The sequence below is a fragment of the Diadema antillarum genome, unplaced genomic scaffold, assembly GCF_040938485.1.
Source record: "Diadema antillarum isolate AM-2024a unplaced genomic scaffold, OU_Dant_1.0 seq00000085_RagTag, whole genome shotgun sequence".
Taxonomy (NCBI): Eukaryota; Metazoa; Echinodermata; class Echinoidea; order Diadematoida; family Diadematidae; genus Diadema; species Diadema antillarum.
Window position 1 is genome coordinate 1,351,540 of NW_027271177.1, and position 19,548 is coordinate 1,371,087.

General features: G+C 37.9%; 1 protein-coding gene across 1 annotated transcript in view; it reads right to left on the reverse strand.

Moving 5' to 3' along the window:
• LOC139726470 (epithelial sodium channel subunit gamma-2-like) overlaps positions 1 to 19,548 on the reverse strand; it is a 38,353-nt gene that overhangs the window by 9,139 nt on the left and 9,666 nt on the right. Inside the window, exons 2-7 of the mRNA XM_071637425.1 lie at positions 11,257 to 11,617; positions 9,403 to 9,838; positions 3,825 to 3,925; positions 2,117 to 2,280; positions 1,084 to 1,282; positions 113 to 185 (exon numbers count right to left, since the gene is read on the reverse strand). Coding sequence (XP_071493526.1) covers positions 113 to 185; positions 1,084 to 1,282; positions 2,117 to 2,280; positions 3,825 to 3,925; positions 9,403 to 9,838; positions 11,257 to 11,608 — 1,325 coding nt within the window. The 5' untranslated portion in view covers positions 11,609 to 11,617. The remainder of the gene's footprint in view (positions 1 to 112; positions 186 to 1,083; positions 1,283 to 2,116; positions 2,281 to 3,824; positions 3,926 to 9,402; positions 9,839 to 11,256; positions 11,618 to 19,548) is intronic.

The following is a 19,548-nucleotide window of genomic DNA, read 5'->3' on the forward strand; positions in this document are numbered from 1 at the left end:
AATGCTAGAAAAAAACAATGTTTGGACTCTGTCAATATCGAGAACAATTTCATCAAATAATCTTATCCATATTTTGATAATTACGTCCTGTATGGAAACAAACAGTACTTACTCGCACGGGTTTTCGCACTCACAGCCAAGTGTATTCCTGATGTACTTTTTGAAGACTCTAATACGGCATTTCTCTTCGTTTGAATGAGAAGAATACGTGGCATGAAATAATACGGTAATAGTTTGTCTGATCATTATTATAGAAGCGAAGTGTGGATAGTTTCATTTTTTATTGGGGGGGGGGGGGTCAAAAATATCATGATTATGATGTGGTAAACTTTTTAACTTTGTATTTCTGTTTGAATTTTGCCTAAGTTGAGAAGTTGTTAAAACACCCTGTAACAGGAATGATCGCTTTCTCAATGTTCACACCTCATCAGTGTGTACACCACATTGGCACACTCTTTAGAAAAGGGGGAAATGGTAAACCAACATTTTGAGAGTTATATTGTTGATATTTACGAAGGGTTCAAGGATCGACAACATTTAAAATGTTAGATTTACCGTTTGAATTTTCAGAGTGCATATATGCCAGTAGATGCATAATTGCATTCTATGAACATTATCATTTCTTTTGTTTGAAAACGTTTCATTGTTTTCCACTACATGTCTGGACTGGGTTATTCTTAGTTTTACAGATACACGCAATTTGTTAAAGCAGTATCATGAATATACTCGAAATTGAGCTACACTTGCGTCTGTTTCTGCTCCTCATCTAGCTATCATCAAGTATCAATGATTTCAGAAAACATTTTTTTTTTGAATGCTTCATGCTCTCTTCTCATCTTCCATTTTCCCTCTTCGTTTGTGAGTCTCTCAATTTCTGTAATTTAGACTTTCTTTTAGAATGAAAATACCATAATACCGTGAATACAATTTCCATAAACGTGACCTAGAACTGAAAACGACTTTTCTCCTCTTTGAGACAACATTTTGCTTTTATTACATAGTCCCCGGCAGAATTAACTAAAATAGTTTACTCCAAGACTAACATACAACAAAAGGTGTCTTAAACAAAAATGACTGACTTACGATCTGTTATGTTGGTGGGGGAGCATATGGTACCATTGACGAGGATGTCGGTGACACAGTTGCATTGCTTCAACATCTCTCTTTCCAGGCACACCTTCAAGCACGAACGCTTGGAAAAGTCATATTCATCCTTAGCGTAGTAATCCTCACCGCCTTTCCCGCAGTTACCGTATGGCTCTGGGAGACGAGTGATGTGCGTCTTTCGGGAAATGACGACAATGACAAAAAAATAATACTCCATTTTCCGTTTGTGTGTTGGGTGTGTGTGTGTGTGTGTGTGCGTGTGTGTATTTCTTTGATTCGCCATATCTCTCCTTATAAATTGTTATGCGTGATGTATACGTATCATGTCAATAACAATGTGAATGATACGAATCAACAATCATGAATCTGAAGAGACTAATTTTGACTTATACTTGTACTATTTTCAAACCTAAAACATGGAAAGGTTTCAAATTCATCTGTCAGTATTGGGGACTTGCTAGCAGTATATCAAAAGAGTTCACTCAGGAAGTTGTCCGGCTGACGCGATTTGCCGCGAGAAGGATGAATTGTTATGGTTATGAGTATTTGGAGACCAAATTGACCATGGTTTAGATCGTATACGGTGGCTTTTATCCCACGTGTTAGTTCAAATCTTGAACTTGAACTTGAACTGTATTCGGTTTCATTAAAAAGATATAATTTGATACATATCAAACAGACGCCAAAGAGTCTTCTTTGAATGAATGATCTCCGTTCGGATATGGTTGGCAGAATCACGATTAGATGACGTTATGCAGTGTGCGACATATTGTATTTATCGTGAACCATGATAAGATGTGCTCTGAGATTTTGATACTATCGGAGTACTTATTTGGCTATGATACATTGCATTTTCGTCGTTACCCAAACTAAATCATGCCAGACAGCATTAATGCACGCATTGCTTTTCAATATAATGTGTCAATTTTATAGCAAATATGAACAGATTCTGCGGGCATACCGAAGCTATGTTTTACTTTTGATTTCGCTAATAGAAATAAAGATATACCCTTTTAAGTCCAATGGATGCAACCTGTCCGGCAGATACGAGGATGCCATCGTCTTCAGGAAAGGGAAAAATGGATGGATGATTGATGGATACGACTACTCCTACTTCCGGACTGAGGACACCAACATATTCTGGCTCATCAACGAACAGAGTCAAGTGCAGACCTAAAAGTTGTGATGTAGAGAGGTAAAAAAACAACAACAACAATGAAGAGGGTAATAGATATTGATTTAACAAATCTATAATATCAGGTTTTTGTTTTACTTCACTCAATATGTCTCTGATTGAGTACATTCTTCACAGTTTAACTCATCCATTTATATACATATTACAACGGATAATTTATTGCGTATTATAATAATTATCTTTCACAGGAACATACACGAAATTTTGTCGCAGATCACGTCAGTTATGAGGCGTATATTAATCAGTGGTGGGACGGCGAATCAAGTTACTCGCATTGGCAACGATAACAACTGAAGCAATGTAAGCAAGAGAGTTTTACTTCTTGAGTATGGGATCTCATGAAAATGGAAGACTTCTACTACAGCAAAATCATATATTCGTCATTATTATAAGCATTGCAGGAATCCATTATCGGTTCTGTGAAAGAGAAAGTAATGCCTATAATTGGTGTTTAAAGTAGAACTTGTAAAGGCTTCTACTTGGGGTTTGAGTCGGTTTTTCCTAAAATTTTATATACAATATGGGAGTAATAACTACATAATACCCCACAGTGTCACACTCACATAGAAAACAATCTTTTCATGTCTTTCTTATAATTATGATAATGATAGCCACTTTACGAAATTTGTATCATATGCAAATTTGGTGAAGTGGCTGTCACGCTTCATAGACAAAAAAAAACCAAACACCTCATATACCATTTCAAACCGCCTACTTTTTCCCTACCTTAATTTGTTATCCGATTGATATCAATGAACCATCAGAATAACAAACATTACCCATTGATTAATTTTCGACACTGGAAAGTTATCACTTAACAATAATTATTTGAATTTTTGAAGAAAAGATCTCTAATTTTACTCCCTTCTATTAAGTCCATATTGCCATTTATCAGATCGGTCAGTATTCATCATGTATTCGAATAGACCATTACCATATCCTTGCCTCCTAAAATATTGACTGATGAATAGCTAATGATTACATGGACTATTGTACCATTTCAAAACGATATGTTTAGAACGCACCTATTTGGAAGGGGAAATTGTGACCTGTTTCACATTATTGACAATAAACGTACCTTTCATGGGTGCTGTCGTGCACACCTGATAAAAATACAAATATGTGTAAAATTATGCTGCAAAACGTTTTGTTGCATAAGTATGTTAAGCCCAACTCCTACCTGACAGTTATCAAGACTTGGCTCAAATTTAATACCCAAAACAAAATGACCTCTTTTCTTGTGGTAGAGAACTAAGAAACAAAATGATAAATTCAAAACTTAAAAAGGAAATAAAAGCTAATCTCGCTGCACTGGCAGTAACCGAATGAGAACTCGGGGCCTTTAGGAATTAAGCTCCGCATATTTTGTACTAGTATGCATATGGGAAAAAAAAACATACCTCAAAGACAAAGACTTTCGTGTGGTTGTTCTCTCTAGAATGCATCCAATATATGGCAAAGAATTAACAAAAGAACATAACAGATGAATTGAATTTGCGGCCAAACGCTGATCACATTTTACCGTATTGCGAGCCCGTGCTTCTTGTTTTGACGGCCGATTTCTTGAACTGGTTAAAAATATAACAATTCCCGTAGCGAATGTCTTGGATCTTCGTGAATTTTCTGAGGATCAAAGTAGATAAAAACAATATATATATATATATATATATATATATATATATATATATATGTATACGGTATACATGGTCAGACAGCGAAAGAGAATTGGAGATATAAGATCTATGGATTATAAATCCTGAAATTAATTTCAGATTTGAGTAACCGTACAGGAGTGGTTTTGTTCTAAAGCAAGACAACTTATTCTCATCGCCTATAGTCCTTTGGTGGAGATTAAAACAGTCGGTCCCGTGTTTTTCTGAAGCAAGTATCTTTACTCCCTCGGTGGCCACGTATAGCAAATCATATTTCAATAATATCAATGTATAACTCAATACAAGTTTTCAATTTTCAATTTTGATACCAGTAGAAACATGTGGTTACATAATAGATACGTGAGTAGTACAATGTTGTATATGCCTACTTTGTCGTGGCATTATCATCATGATTATCAGTCCTTTGCAAATCTGATCAGTATAGGCCTCACCTACTTGACAACTTCAGCGGGATTTCTCCCTACTCTTTAAGAGACAATTAATGAACTCAGTGGGAGTGAAGTGGATTCTGTATAAGGTAGGTTTTATACCTGCATACATGACTCTCTTAAATACTGAACCGGCGGCTTCAAGTCTACATCGAAAAAAAAGGCGATGACGATAAAGTGTCTGCGAAAGGGCACTATTGCCGGGCTCGGACTCGAACATCCATAAGTACATGGTAGCCTAATCTGTCTTATTCGTGTGGCACGACCTAACCACTCAGCCACGACAGCCCTCCTTCATTACAGGCTATAACCATGAAACATCTTAACCTGAGAAAAGTTTTTGTGCTGCACTTTATGAAGTGGAACCTTTATCATCAGGTTAAAAGCCATGCAGGAAGTAAAGTTTCTGCTGTATTAGCACTTTTTTTTTTCACGCGTTCAAAGTTGTGAAAGGCATCCATCCTACCTGGAGACAAATGAAATAAATGTCATAGAATTCACAATGTGTAGTGCATCTCGGGATGGAAACAGGGCTTGTTTGTTTCTTTGTTTGTTTGTTTGGGTTTTTTGTCCTGAGTGTCAATATGACATTTCTTGAAAGAAATATATTATTCAGAGGGGTGAAGGTTCAGCTGTAAGTTTCTTCAATCAGTCTCCCTCTACACCGGCTGTTTTTTTTTCCCGACATGTTTGTTAATTTACAGATCAGCAGTTGGGATCTTAACAAATTTAATTTGTAGAGGGAGACAAATTGAAGAAACTTTCACCTGAATCTTCACCCCTCTGAATAATAATTATCTTTCTTTCATTTAATATATGTGCCTTGCCCGCCTTGGACTACTTAACATAACAATGTCGGAATTTCGTAGCTTGGATATTCTTTTTTTTTTATCAGCAACGAATGAGAAGTACAATTGTAGTATACAAACACGAGATAAAGCACGAGTCAACCAATGTGCTTAATAGTACCAAGGAGGTTTTATACATGGAGTTCCAACTGGCTGTAATAACTCAAACAGTTGGCAGATTTCTATTGACGTTAAAAAGAATTCCACAGGTGCACTTGTGCCTTTGATGATCGATGTTCGACGCCGCCGTCTTGCGGAGGAATCTGAAGATTCATTTTGAACGTTATCATAATGTTGGCCATATTTTGCTTATTTATTTATTAAATGAAACGAAATTTCACTTAATGATAAAGCATGTAAAACAAAAGTCAATTCCGTTCAGAAATTTGCGCAAAAGTGTAAATCAGAGCTGTATCATGTGAAAATGTTTAAAACTGTACCCTCCTGGAAAGCTGGTTTTATCACATTTCCGCTTAGTTTCCGCAAATAAAATTAATATGGAATAATCTTCAAGTATAATTCTTTGTTGATATCAGATTAGTGCCCGGAAATGCCAAGTCGAGTAATTTTCATCTTTATTTCAGCAGTTTTTGCTCAATTTCCGTTCTGGCATCCTCGTGTCTGTACCACCTACCTTTTATAAGAAGGCATAGCGAAAAGTAATTGCCATCATATTCTTAGCGCTCCGAGCATTCACTTCTTATTCGCCTGAGACTTTCAGGCATGGCTGCTTTATTCTTCCTTGGGTGCGTTTATCAACTCTTTTTCTCGGCAGAAACAGGTTTTCCAAACAGCTTTCAAGGAATTTTTACGAGTTGATAAACGCAAAGCTGTTTTGAAAGCCCTTTCGGAAAGCCTTTTCGAAAGCCGCAATTTGAGGCTTTCCAAACAGGTTTCCTAAACAGGTTTTCTGAAACCTGTTTGTAAAAGCCTTTTGAAGTTGATAAACGCAAAGCTGTTTTGAAACGGCTTTGTAGTATTGTACTGCAGTTACGAAAAATGCAAGCCTTATAATGACCTCTTCTCCTCGGGTCGAATTGCGCAATGCAGCTGTGCAGTGACAGGCCAGTTATCGTGTTCGCGAAGAGTTGATAAACCCAACTATTTTCGAAGACGTTTCTAAAGGACTTTGGAAACGGCTTTTGAAAGCCGTTTAAACAGGGGAAAGCTGCACACATCGCCGGTTTAGATGGCGGTTCATGGCGGTTCTCAAACCGCCGTGAACCGTGTCCTAATGATGGCGGAAAGCACTTTGACTACGTTCTCAACACGTTTTGAACACGGAGCAAACGCGGATTGACACGGAAGGTGGAGGAGTCCATACCAAGCCCATGTAGTTGTTGGATGCAATCAGAGCCCTTTCACTTGTCCTCAATGGGTTTCAACAAGGAGCGTTTTGCTTTGTTTATAGGTAAACACAATTTTAAAGAAATTATGAAACGTTGTAGCCCCCTGTGTTTTACAGATTGATATAAGTGATGCAATAAGCAATTATCCTCAAGTTTCAACGTGCTCTTTCTCTTTCTCTTTTAATTTTTAACATATCTGTATTAACTGTCATTAAACAGATGTATACATATCAAAGGAGAATCCAACATAGTTTCCAAAGTTTCCTGTTCATTTGCAGGTTTATTAATCAAGTGATGTGTAAGTACTTGCTTGTTTCAACATCTCTCTTTTTTTTCAATTAAGTTTTCACATAATTATTTCGCGTATTGAATTTAAGATCTTGTTGCTTGTTTATCCATTTTTTCACAAAATTGCTCCTTGTTACCTTTCAGAGCTCCTCGTAAAATATGAGCCTATGAGAGTTCCTACATCGTAAGGGGAATCTGTATATGATACCCTCGATCCATTACAACAAACTACTATGGCAATCGTAGTTTATGCCGCCCCAGAACTGTGAAACAGCACCCCAAGTGATAAAACGTGCAAGTTCCATCAACAAGGTCAGAATGTTTTTTTTTTTTACTTATCTGTTAAAATAGTTACATAGTGATTGTAGATGATGATTTATGCAGCATGTTGCTGTTTCTGAAATTACCTTTTCCTGTTTATCTTTTTGTTCCCCCTCTAAAACGCATAGAGACCTTGCCAAAGGTATTATGCGCTATATAAGAACGGCAATGATGATAATTATCTTTAACAACAGTCAATAAAAAGGCATAATGTACATTATACATTATCAAAGAAGCATATACACTCTTAAAACATCCGAGTCAGAACTGACCCAGAACTGGGTCCGTTGGGGTCACACACCGTTCCGGGTCAAAAATGACTTGGAATTTGGTCATGAACACCCCGAATGGGGTCACCCTTAACCAATTCATGACTCTGAACAACTTTTTGAACATTTTGTTACTGTATATGTGTTAAAGAAATAAGGAAACTATAGCATTCAATATATTTACCCGATCTTGCATTATGGGTTCATCTTTGCTTTTTTTCTCTCTATTCAGTATTTTTTATTGCTCCGCCACGAAGTGTCGCCGGAGCCATTATTCTCTTTTAACTTCATTGTTTCTTTTCGGTTGAAAATTATGGCGGTGTTAACACGGTATTATCACGGATCTTGCGGTGCAAACACGGAGGATGCCGATCTTTACACGATGAACGGCGATGTGAACACGGTCCATTTCAAACCGCCAAGACCGCCACGAAAAATTAAACATGTTTAAATTTTCTGGCGGTTCTCGGGGTTCATGGCGGATGAGTGACGGATAACCAGGGTTTGTGTACGGTGTAAACACGGTCTTTGGCGGAGCACGGCGATTTGCTGAACCGCCATGAACCGCCATCTAAACCGGCGACGTGTGATTGTACCTTGTTTCATCAAGGAGGTTCAAGAGAATGGAGTCACAACTGTCTTATTTCCTTTAAACCCATTTTCGAAGCCGCCGCTCAAAAATATTTGAAGCATGTGCCAAACAGGATCTGCCTCGCAGATACGAAGACAATTGACTCGTGTCTCATTGCATAATCAACAGCCACTTAGTCCATGGGCCAAGACCCGAAAAATGGGTTTTTGGTACCACCTGAGGTGCCAAAACCTTTTTGGTGTCATTTTGTTTGTCGGACATAGATATGCTTATCAAGCTATGATAGCATTTCCACATGAGTAGCTTAGTCATAATAAATGAATTTTTAACCAATTTGGTCTCGTTTTTATATCCCTATACTTCTGAATCGACACTAACCGCTATACAAAGAAGAGCACTGTCTTCTGTATGTCCACAGGTGTTTTGTTGTAAACGCAGTGCGCTTAGTCTTTACTCAAGGCAGCGAAGGGAATATCCAAAGGGTTATGATGTCAACAGCTGTCACGCAGTGCGCTTAATCTTTATTTAGAACAATGTGCCGTTATCATATCTAAAGTTCCTAATAAAAGGGATTATCTATACTGTTTTTATACTACCCTCTCAACAAATACATCAGTTTTAAACAAATATCACTCTGTTCATTTTCAACATTATTTATTATAATGCATTGTAGTGTACCGGTACATTGATTTTGCATCATCTTTCATTGTTGGATGGAAATAAAGCGACATTGGCGTGGTATTAGCGTTTTCACCGTAGCCTTTAACCGGAAAATGATAGATAATTGAAAAATACGGTAAAATTCACGATGAATTGCTCTTTTGTTGTTGTTTTTAGATAAAGGGATATACACAGTATTATAAGCTTTGGATATTCCCTTCGCCATCTTGAATATAAGACTAAGCGCTGTGGACATCATAACCCTTTGGATATTCCCTTCGCTGCCTTGAGTAAAGACTAAGCGCACTGCGTTTACAACAGAACACCTGTGAACATACAGAAGACAGTGCGCTTCTTTGTATAGCGGTTAGTTTCGATTCAGAAGTATAGGGATATAACAACGAGATCAAATTGGTTAAAAAAAAATCATTTATTATGACTAAGCTACTCATTTGGAAATACTATCATAGCTTGATAAGAATATCTATGCCCGACAAACAAAATGACACCAAAAAGGTTTTGCCACCTCAGGTGGTACCAATATCTGGCCTGGCCCATGGACTAACTTCAAATATTTTTGAGCGGCTGCTTCGAGCATCTACCAAAGGGAATAAGACGGTTGTGACTCCATTCTCTAGAACCTCCTTGATACTGTAGTACGTCAGAACGCACTCAAATGAGCAGGGCTCCTTGTCGAAGGCGCACTGTCTAATCAGGTCCACGCCAGGCTGTCCGTACTCGTCCAGTTCTTCCCGATTGGGTTTCACATAGTCCTGCAGGTCGCTAAAATCCGACATTCGAGATCCATTGTACACAGACTCCCAGTCGTTAGGGTCCGTCACGTTTTCCCAGGTGGGAAAAAGAAAGGATCCCCAGTCAGAGTCCCATGCATAAGATGATTCAGAGGATATGCTGTAAGAAGATTGAGGAGTGCCGAGGCTGGAAGGAGATTGAAGACCGCCGGACCTGGTTGAACTAGAGGACGAATCCAGGAACAGATCCCAGAACCCGAAGTCCGAACTACTGTCGCTGGATCTCTCCGCTGAGGATTCGTCCTGGAGTTGAGCATGCTGTTCATCCAAAGCTATCAGTCCTTCGAAACGTGTCCCTGATACGAAGAAAAGAGCTTTGATGTAGGCCCCTATCTCCTAGATAGGCTATACAGTGGACTCCCGTTATAACGAAGTCCTCGGGACCGGCAGTTTTCTTTCGTTATATCGAAATTTCGTTATAACCGAATGAATAAAAAATAAAAATACATAGAGTTGATAATGTGGCACTAAATATTACTTCGTTGTAACCGGAATTTCGTTATAACCGTGTTCGTTATAACGGGAGTGCACTGTATAATATTATTGTCATATCTATACGTGAATTGCATGTCTATTCAAATCAATGAAAATCTTGCTTCGAGTTGCTTGAATGTATTGCAACTTATTTACAAATTGCCCTATCATTGCCTATATCGATGTAATTAACACCGATTTAATTATGTTTAGTAGTGGCAAGCAGTAAAGAGAAGTAGCTCTCTCTTCTCTCTCTCTCTCTCCCTTCTCCTCCTTATTCTTGAACACATCTCCTTCCTTTCTTAAGTATACGCATTATACACATTATATTCATACAGACCTGGGCCCTGTTTTATAAAACTGCTCGTGAAGTTACGCACGACTTTACGAACGACTTTAATAGATATGACAAGCGAAGTGGGTTTCCTAATCATTGTAAATTTACAGATGATAATGATTATTTTTACATGCTTATACACTCTAAAAAAAAAATCCGGGTCAGAACTGACCTGGAACTGGGTCCGTTGGGGTTACACACCGTTCCGGGTCAGAAATGACAAGGAATTGGGTCAGATATGACCCCATCCAGAGTCATGAATTGGGTCAGGGTGACCCACCCCAGTCCGGGTCTTCATGACCAAATTCCAAGTCATTTTTGAGCCGGAACGGTGTGTGACCCCAACGGACCCAGTTCCGCGTCAGTTCTGACCCGGATTTTTTAAAGGGTACACTGATTTAGTTGAGAGTGTATTTTTCCCCCAATGTATATGAAATATTGACATACAGTCGTACTTTGTTAAACCGTTAGGGATCACATCGGTACACATGTTGACACTTCATATTCCAGTCATTCGTAAAGTCATGCGTAACTTTGCGAACAGCTTTATGAAACAGGTCCCTGTGACTTCACACACAGTAAAGTGTCCCTTTTGGAACGCCCACACTTCTATAAATCATTGGATGATAAATAATAAAGTGTATAAATTGCAATAATTCGCGATGAGATGATATGAAAACAAAATCAATGTTGGGATAACATAACAATGATTGAGACCACTATATCACTGTATTGTGATTAAAATGAAAATGAGACTCTCATTATGAAAGCTTGAAGGGCCCTTTACTTCGTTACGGCCAATTTTCATGAACTTATATTAAATTGATACTTTCATCTTACCACAGTCAATGTTCTGATTAGCGTTAAATTTTTGGGCATTGGTCACCCCCTCCTTTTTATTACCGTTCAGTTTGCTTCTTCTCATCATGTTCAGGTTGCAAATAGTGACGGACGGGAAGAAAAGTTCCTTTCTGGTGATGATAGAGATTTTTGACGTCGTCGGTCTGTGGAAGAAGTCGATGATGGTGTTTGATCCCTGAAACAGCAGCAAGCTCAGGGCGGTCGCTGTGATGACGGCCCACGTAAGACGGAATAGACGGGACCGATCTGATCTCAGGATTTGTGGCACACCGTGCGTGGTCGCGTTATCAGCGAAGTCCTTGATGGCATCGGCTGTACTCATCGGGGACGAGGAGCCATTCATCTTTTCCTCATCCTTAGCGTCTTGGCCTTGTGTCTTCATGGTCATCTCCATGTTTCCTCACTGCGGCTTAATAGATATCCATAAAAAACTAAATATACTGTATTCCAGGAACCTTTTGTTTTTGTCAATTCCTAGTGTTCTGAAGCATTTGAACTTTTCATTTTCCATCAAGATTTTTCCCTTGCCAAGTTTTAGAAAAAACCCGGCATTTATCTTTTAAAAAGATTCAAATATCAGTTTTCGTTCTCAGGCCCTGCCCCCCCCCCCCCCCCTCCAAAAAAAAAAAAAAAAAAAAAAAAAAAAAGAGGCGGGAGATACGTCACTGATTTGTGCCGTTTTTCATATGGGAAAACTCGTAGACATAACTATAAAACGGTCCATGTACATCTTGTCAGTAGGTCCTTGTATATTTTAGAGATCAACTGGCAAGTACGGATTTGGTCCAAATACGACATTGACAACAAAAGTAAATTATCTTGACCCTAACAGGGAGATACAAAGTGCACTTGCAAGTCCAACAGGAAGGTTTGCTTAAACCAAGTTTTAGGCGTAATCATAAGTCTTCTTCAGGACTTCTTACATGTATGTAAATATGAAAGACGTATACGTAAAAGTGTCACATCTGAACATCTGCAGCCTACCAGCAATGAGCAAAGTTAGACTATCTGAAAGATTTGCTCAAGAATTATGTTCTTGATATATTTACAATGTCTGAAACCCACCTGGATAATACAATTCTGGATTCTGAGTTGAATATAGATGGGTACAAGATAGAAAGAATTGACAGAAATCGAAGAGGAGGTGGGGTGGGAGTGTACATTGCCGACAGTGTCACATATGTGCGTAGATGTGATTTAGAATCATGTGAGTTAGAGGCTTTGTGGATAGAAGTCAAATGCACCAATACCAAGCCCATTCTAATAGGAACGTTTTATCGTCCTCCAAGAGCCAATGTCGATTATCAAAATCATATTGATGAATGTGAATCCAAAGTAACAGAACTGAACTGTGAAGTCATCGTGCTTGGCGATTTCAATTACAATATGTATTGTAAAAATGAGTCAAGGTCTGTTGACAAATTGTGCAGGGAGAATAATTTGAAGCAAATGATAAAAGATCCAACCCGTGTTACTGAGACCAGCAGAACTTTGATTGATATTGTAATGACAAACTTCCCAAACAATATTTTGTCAGAACAGAGTGGTGACTCTTGGTATCAGCGACCACAACCTGATTTATATTGTACGGAAATTGTACAGACCTAAGTTACCGCCCAGATTAATTACGTACAGATCAATGAAAAGGTTTGACCCTAATTCTCTTGTAACAGACTTGAGTGCAAAGGATTGGGGCACCTGTCTCGTCCCAAGTGATCCTGATCAAGCGTGGTCAAAGTGGAAACATTTGTTTTTGGATGTATGTGACAAGCATGCCCCTCTCGTAACACATAGAGTCAAAGGTAATCAAACAAAGTGGGTCACTGAGGAATATGTATCTCTATCTTACTTGAGGGATAGGCTGAAGAAGAAAGCAGAAAACCAAGATCAAAACCAAAACTCATGTGTAATTTGGAGACAATACCGAAAAGTACGGAATCATCTGAATAATCTGCGTAACACACTGAAACATGACTATTATCGAATGAGTGTTTCGCAAAACAGAAGAAATCACAGACAACTGTGGAATGTTTTAAGAGAGTTAACTCCAAGTAGAAAGTCTGCTGCTGAAAAGATCACAGGGTTGCAGATAAATGATACTCTTGATCATGACATTGGGAATATTGTAAATGAATTAAACAGTCATTTTGTGTCAATTGGTACAAATGTTTGCTCTAATGAAAGGTCCTTACTTACCCATGTCACATATAGCCGTGTACCCTGTGCTGATTTCAAATTTGTTGAATTACGGAACATTTTGTGTTAAACGCGCTACAGAAATTACAGACAAACAAAGCAACTGGTCTGGATATGATAGGAGCACAGTTGTTGAAAAGTGCAGCTCCGGCCATTTACACACAGCTTACTCACTTATTTAATCTGACACTAAGAGCTGGTAAAGTACCTTGTGAGTGGAAAGAAGGTAAAGTCTCCCCTATCTACAAAGGCGGAGATAGAACAGACAAAAATAATTACAGACCGATTTCTGTAATACCAATTGTTATGAAAATTCTGGAGCGTACAGTACACGATCAACTGTAATCTTACCTGCTAGAACATGACTTACTTGCACCGCAGCAGACTGGTTTCCGTAAGGGGCACAGCACTCATACAGTATTCACGTATTTTTCTGATTATTTGTTGAAACAGATGGATCAAGGGAAGTTAACGGGAGTAGTGTTTTTGGATTTTCATAAGGCCTTCGATTCCGTAAACCACAGCCTTCTTTTAGAAAAATTACATATGTATGGTGTGCAAGGTATGGAATTGGCCTGGTTTACTAACTATTTAGAGAATAGGAGACAGAAAACAGTGATTGGTAAAGTAGAATCTAGCTGGGGTGAACTTGACTCGGGAGTTCCCCAGGGTTCCATACTGGGGCCCCTCCTTTTCTCTATTATGATAAATGACTTACCCAAGGTTACAACAAAGTGTCAAATTATGCTGTATGCCGATGATGCTGTTCTCTTCTACAGTAGCTCAAATCCACAAGAAATAGAAAAGACTCTGAACTCAGCACTGCGACTGGGTGACTGTAAATAAGCTGGCCATGAACTTACAAAAAACCCAGTACATGATATTTGGTTCGCCACATAATTTGTCAAAAGTGTCTCACCGTATCTGCATCAGTGTAAATGAACATCAGCTTTCCCAGGTTGACACTTTCAAATATCTTGGAGTCTGGTTAGACCCATCGCTCACATGGAAGGAACACATTCAAAATACCAGCAAGGAGATTGGCGCAAGAATTGCTCAACTGTGCCGCATTAAAAAATACCTACCACGAAGTAGTTTGAAACTTCTTGCAAATTCACTCATTATGCCCCTCTTTGAATACTGCTGCAATGCCTGGTCAAATTGTACACAAAATACAAAAGATGCAATAATCAAACAGCATAAAAAGATGGCTAGAGTTATTACAGGAGCTGATGTTCGAACTCCGACTCAGGCAGTATTAGATGAATTGAGATGGGTACACATTGAAGAAAGGTGGAAGTTTCACAAATGTAAACTGGTATACCATGCTCTAAGTACTGAATCACCGTGCTATCTGTCAAACATGCTTGTCCAGTCTCAATCACTACATAGTCACAGGACTAGAAGTGCAGTAAATATGGGCCTCATTTTGCCAAAAACCCGGACACAGATGGGAAAACGGAGATTCTCCCATGAAGCAGCATTAATCTGGAACCAACTCCCAAATCATATTAAACAGGCATCCTCAAAACAAGCTTTTACAAATCTGTACTGGAGGAGATAGTGAGACAAACTTGAGAATAAGCAAAATACCTGGGTTGCTAAGTTATTAAATTGTTCATTATCTGATTCTATTTCTTTCTATTTCATTCTTTCATGAGTGATTAGTTTGTGTGCCAAATGTTTTGCAGTGAAACATATTTTTTTTTAAGACAAGAGTAACAGGAATACTGTGTTATTTAAGTGTAAGAGATAAATAGTATGTTTTGTATTAGTATTTTTTTAATCAAAACTGTGTTATTGAGAGTGAAATATGGAATGTGATAGTAATTACGACTGCAGATGTAATATTGAGAGTATTTTTATTCTTTTCTTCATCTGTGATCTTTAGTGTTATATTTCATATCATGACGTATGTTTCATTATGCATGGATTGTGTATCAAATGATATCCAGTAGTATAAAGTTAATGATAATTATATGATTTTTTTTGTTCAGAATAATATGTATATGAATTTTTTTCCACTTGTTTGATGGCGTTTCCATATACTTCCTTATTTTCTCAAACAATGTTATATATGGTTGGATATTACGAATTCTATAGTACCATCAGATATGATACTGATTGAGGTTGAAACAGGATTTTTTTTTCTCTCTCATATGCTATATCATTTCAGTTATTATATAATGAATGAAAAGAATGGTATTGTGAGCAGGTTATTTGTGTTTATTCAGTTAGCCTGTCTTTAAAGGCCCTGTCATTATACAATTGTAAAAATGTATAAATTTGTGTATTGATTGTTTCCGAGAAAGATTATGATTATGTAATATGATGTGAAATGAAGAATTATGGACTATGCAATATATACATGTGCTGTAACCTAGACAATTCAATTTTTCTCAATTATGTCTCAACATATCACTTCTCAGTGAATTGCAATGTTAAAGATGAAATTATTTATCTATTTTTCTAACCCCGCAATACTCAATTATCTGGCCATGTTGTAAGTGTACCGTAATTGTATATTATGTTATTTTTCTTTTAATGTGTCTACAATGTATGTATTTCGTGATGTATGTTATAGTATGTGTAGGGCCTCTGAAAATAACAGTGTTTAGCCACTGACAGAGCTACCCTACTGAAACAAAACAAATAAATAAATAAATAAATAAATAAATAAATAAATAAATAAATAAATGCCAAGTTGCGTTTCATGCATTCTCTCTTTTACCAGCTACCATCGAACATATATTTATAGTGCGCTATACGCATCACTTGTGTTTGTGATATGCATCTATTTATACATAACAATTTCAAATTCTCAAGAGCGCTGTTTGTTTTTTTTTTTCATAAAGAAACAAATTATTGATATCTGGTGAGGTGCTCCTTTAACAGCCTTGTGAACTGAAGCAGAGCATTCACTTGTTCTTAACAACCTTTAAGCAGAGCATTCACTTGATCTCATTTTATATAGATTAAGATAGAATTTTCGCATTTTGTTTATGACTATCAATGTTAAAGTGTGATCGGCAGAAAATTATTGAAATGCATGTCGCGTACGTAAACGACTTTTCAAAATCGAATGTGTGTGTGTGTGTGTTTCTAAGTGTTATCGGTTGTGTTGGACCGTAATTTGTATCATATTGCAAGTGAATATAAAAAAGTCGGTTGAAATGATTATGAAAATGAATATCAGCTTTCATACGGTGTAGGATAGGCATTGGCTAGTACACTGCTCTTGATCTGTATAAAAGGTAGTTTCCCTTCCACTTTCATCAATTATGAACTATACAGAGTTATGCTGCTCCATAATCAAACGTAATTTCAAGGACAAGCTTTAAGTAGATCTCTCCTACTTCCTATGTGAGGTGGATATCATAAATTATTTCTGTGAAGCGCTGAGATACATGTTCACTCACTGAAAGAATGCTATATAAGTACCCATATTGTATTGTATTGTATTGTATTGTATTGTATTGAATTGTCTAGGGCAACTACCCCGAACCCTTCCCCTGACCCTAATCCTATAGTCCTAATCCTAACCCAAACTCTTTACCCTAAACCTAACCCTAATCCAAATCTTTACTCTAACCTTATCACTAACCAGTGTTTAGCCGGGGAAACTTGCCCGGAAATGGGGGGGGGGGGGGGTAATTGTCCTGATGGAGACCAGCAGATGCACCTGATCTACCGTTTCTTGGATTATTTCTTGGATCGTCGCTTTGAATGCCTGTAAGAACCATTTCGTGTAGTCTGGCCTCCACGGTTAAAATCTCCGGTTATCCGGTCTGCATGGATCTCTATAGACCACCAAATTACAATGTCAGGTTGAATAGAATCTCTCTCTGTAAGCTAAAAATCATAATGGAGCAATAATCTCTTGAGCAATTTTGAACAATATTTTCCTCGCCTAGACAATGTGTTAATTTACTACGCGAAACATAATGTCCTTATACTCAATTTTCATACATAAAAAAAATAATGAATGGATGGTATGCATGGATTTGGAATTAGTCTGGTAGGTATGGGGAGGGGGGGGGGGGTCCCCATGCACCCTCTGAACACATTTTTTTTAACTTACTTTTTTGTAACCCTTAGGGTGTCTAGTTAATGAATTGTTTTGTTCCCAAGAAAAAATTGTGTCCCATGGGGGTCATTGGCGGCCATCTTGGCAGCCATCTTGGATTTTTAGGGAAAATCATTAATTTCCATAACTTTTGAACTACACAGCATAAGATTAAAAATAAAGCATTTCTTCAAAGTAAATGTGACACGAGGAATCGAGTGAAATGGTTATTTACATGATCAAAGCAAGTTTGAAACAAGAAAAGCCTAAAAATATGAGAATTTCAGTGTCGTTGACACCGAAAAATACCCAAATAGTTTTACTTTTGAATTACACAACATACAGGAACAAGTAAAACATTTCCTCAGAGTAAATACGGCATGAGGAATCGTTTGCGATAGTTATTTACATGATTAAAGCAAGTTTCATACAAGAAAAGTCCGAAAATGCGAGAAAAACCAGTGTCGTTTACTCTAGAAATTACCCAAATAGTCCATATACATACATGACAATCTCATACCTCATAAGAGTGACTAACCACTTTGTCTTAATAGTCTTGTAGGAATGGGGGATCCCCATGTACCCTCCTTTTTTGTATCCCTTAGGGTGTCTATTTAATGATTTTTTTTTCCAAGTAAAAATCGTGTCACATGGGAGACATTGGCGGCCATCTTGCATTTTCGAGGAAAATCATTAATTTCTATGTATGAACTTTCCAACATACAAGGACAAATGAAACGTTTCTTCAGGGTAAATGTGGCATAAGGAATCGACTGAGATGGTTATTTACATGATTAAAACAAGTCTGATACAAGAAAAGTCCAAAAATATGAAAAATCCAGTGTCGGTTAAACCGAAAAGTACCCAAATAGTTCAACTTTTGAACTATACACAACATGTAGGGGCAAATAAAACATTTCTTCAGAAGAAACGCAGCATGAGGAATCAATTGAGATGGTCATTGACATGATGAAAGCAAGCTCTGATGAAAGCAAGTTTGATACAAGAAATGTCCAAAAATATGAAAAATTAAGTGTCGTTACTCTGGAAATTGCCCAAATATTTCATGCTGCATACATGAAAAATTGTATACCTAACAAGAGTGACAGACCACTTTGTCTTTATATCATTGCCCAAATAGGCCTGTATTGTTTTGTATCAAAAACATTTGAAAGAATCTGAAGAGAAAGTTGATTTCAAGCATTGTGACCCCTCACTTGGTGAAATCGAATGAAGAATGTAAGCACTATGGCAATTCATATGCAATTACCCTTAAAGGGGAAGTCCGGACGATTATCAGCCGTTTCGTGTGTAAAGAACAATATTTCATGAACCTATTACCCTTTTCCCGACGAGAAAAGACCATTAGATACATTTACTATGATTTTTTTTTTTTAAATAAGGTAATTCTTCATGTTCGAATCCGTCGCGAGCTGCCCTTCGTACTATCTGTCCCAGGATGCATTGCGCGTGACGTATCGGGCGCAGTTTCCTCAGCTGAGAGCACCGCGAGCGAAGCCCAGCTACGCATCGATCTCCCATTGCACTGCTGACTGCGGGCGGTATCTGCATGTGTGCCTTGTCGGCGCTACTGCAGGAGACCGTACACCGATTTAGGAGTGCTGTTGCCAAACGCTGTATTCCTTTATTCAAATAATCTTCGTTATATATCTATATAAAATCTTCAAAGATTAATGTAAAATAGTTGCAATGCTATAACATTTTCGTTTAAATTGAAATATGTATGTATTATAATACTGCCGTACTTATTAGTGTCCACCCCATCACTTACAATGCATTAGCTGTTGTCGGGCTGTGCAGGCATACATTTACGTCTGCTGCTGCCAAGTGCTATCACAATCCGCGATCGTTTTTTCGACTTCTGAGTGTGAACAATCTGAAATCAGTCTGTCAATGTCAGAATTATTGCCTCTTTTGTTGTCCGAGACTGTTGAAAAGTGTGTCTGACGGTGATAAAATACGACAGTATACATGTAACTTAAACCGAGGAAGAAACGCCAGCGCCAGCTTGGTACCGCCGCCGCGCCGCGCCGGTAACTACGACCAGCAGC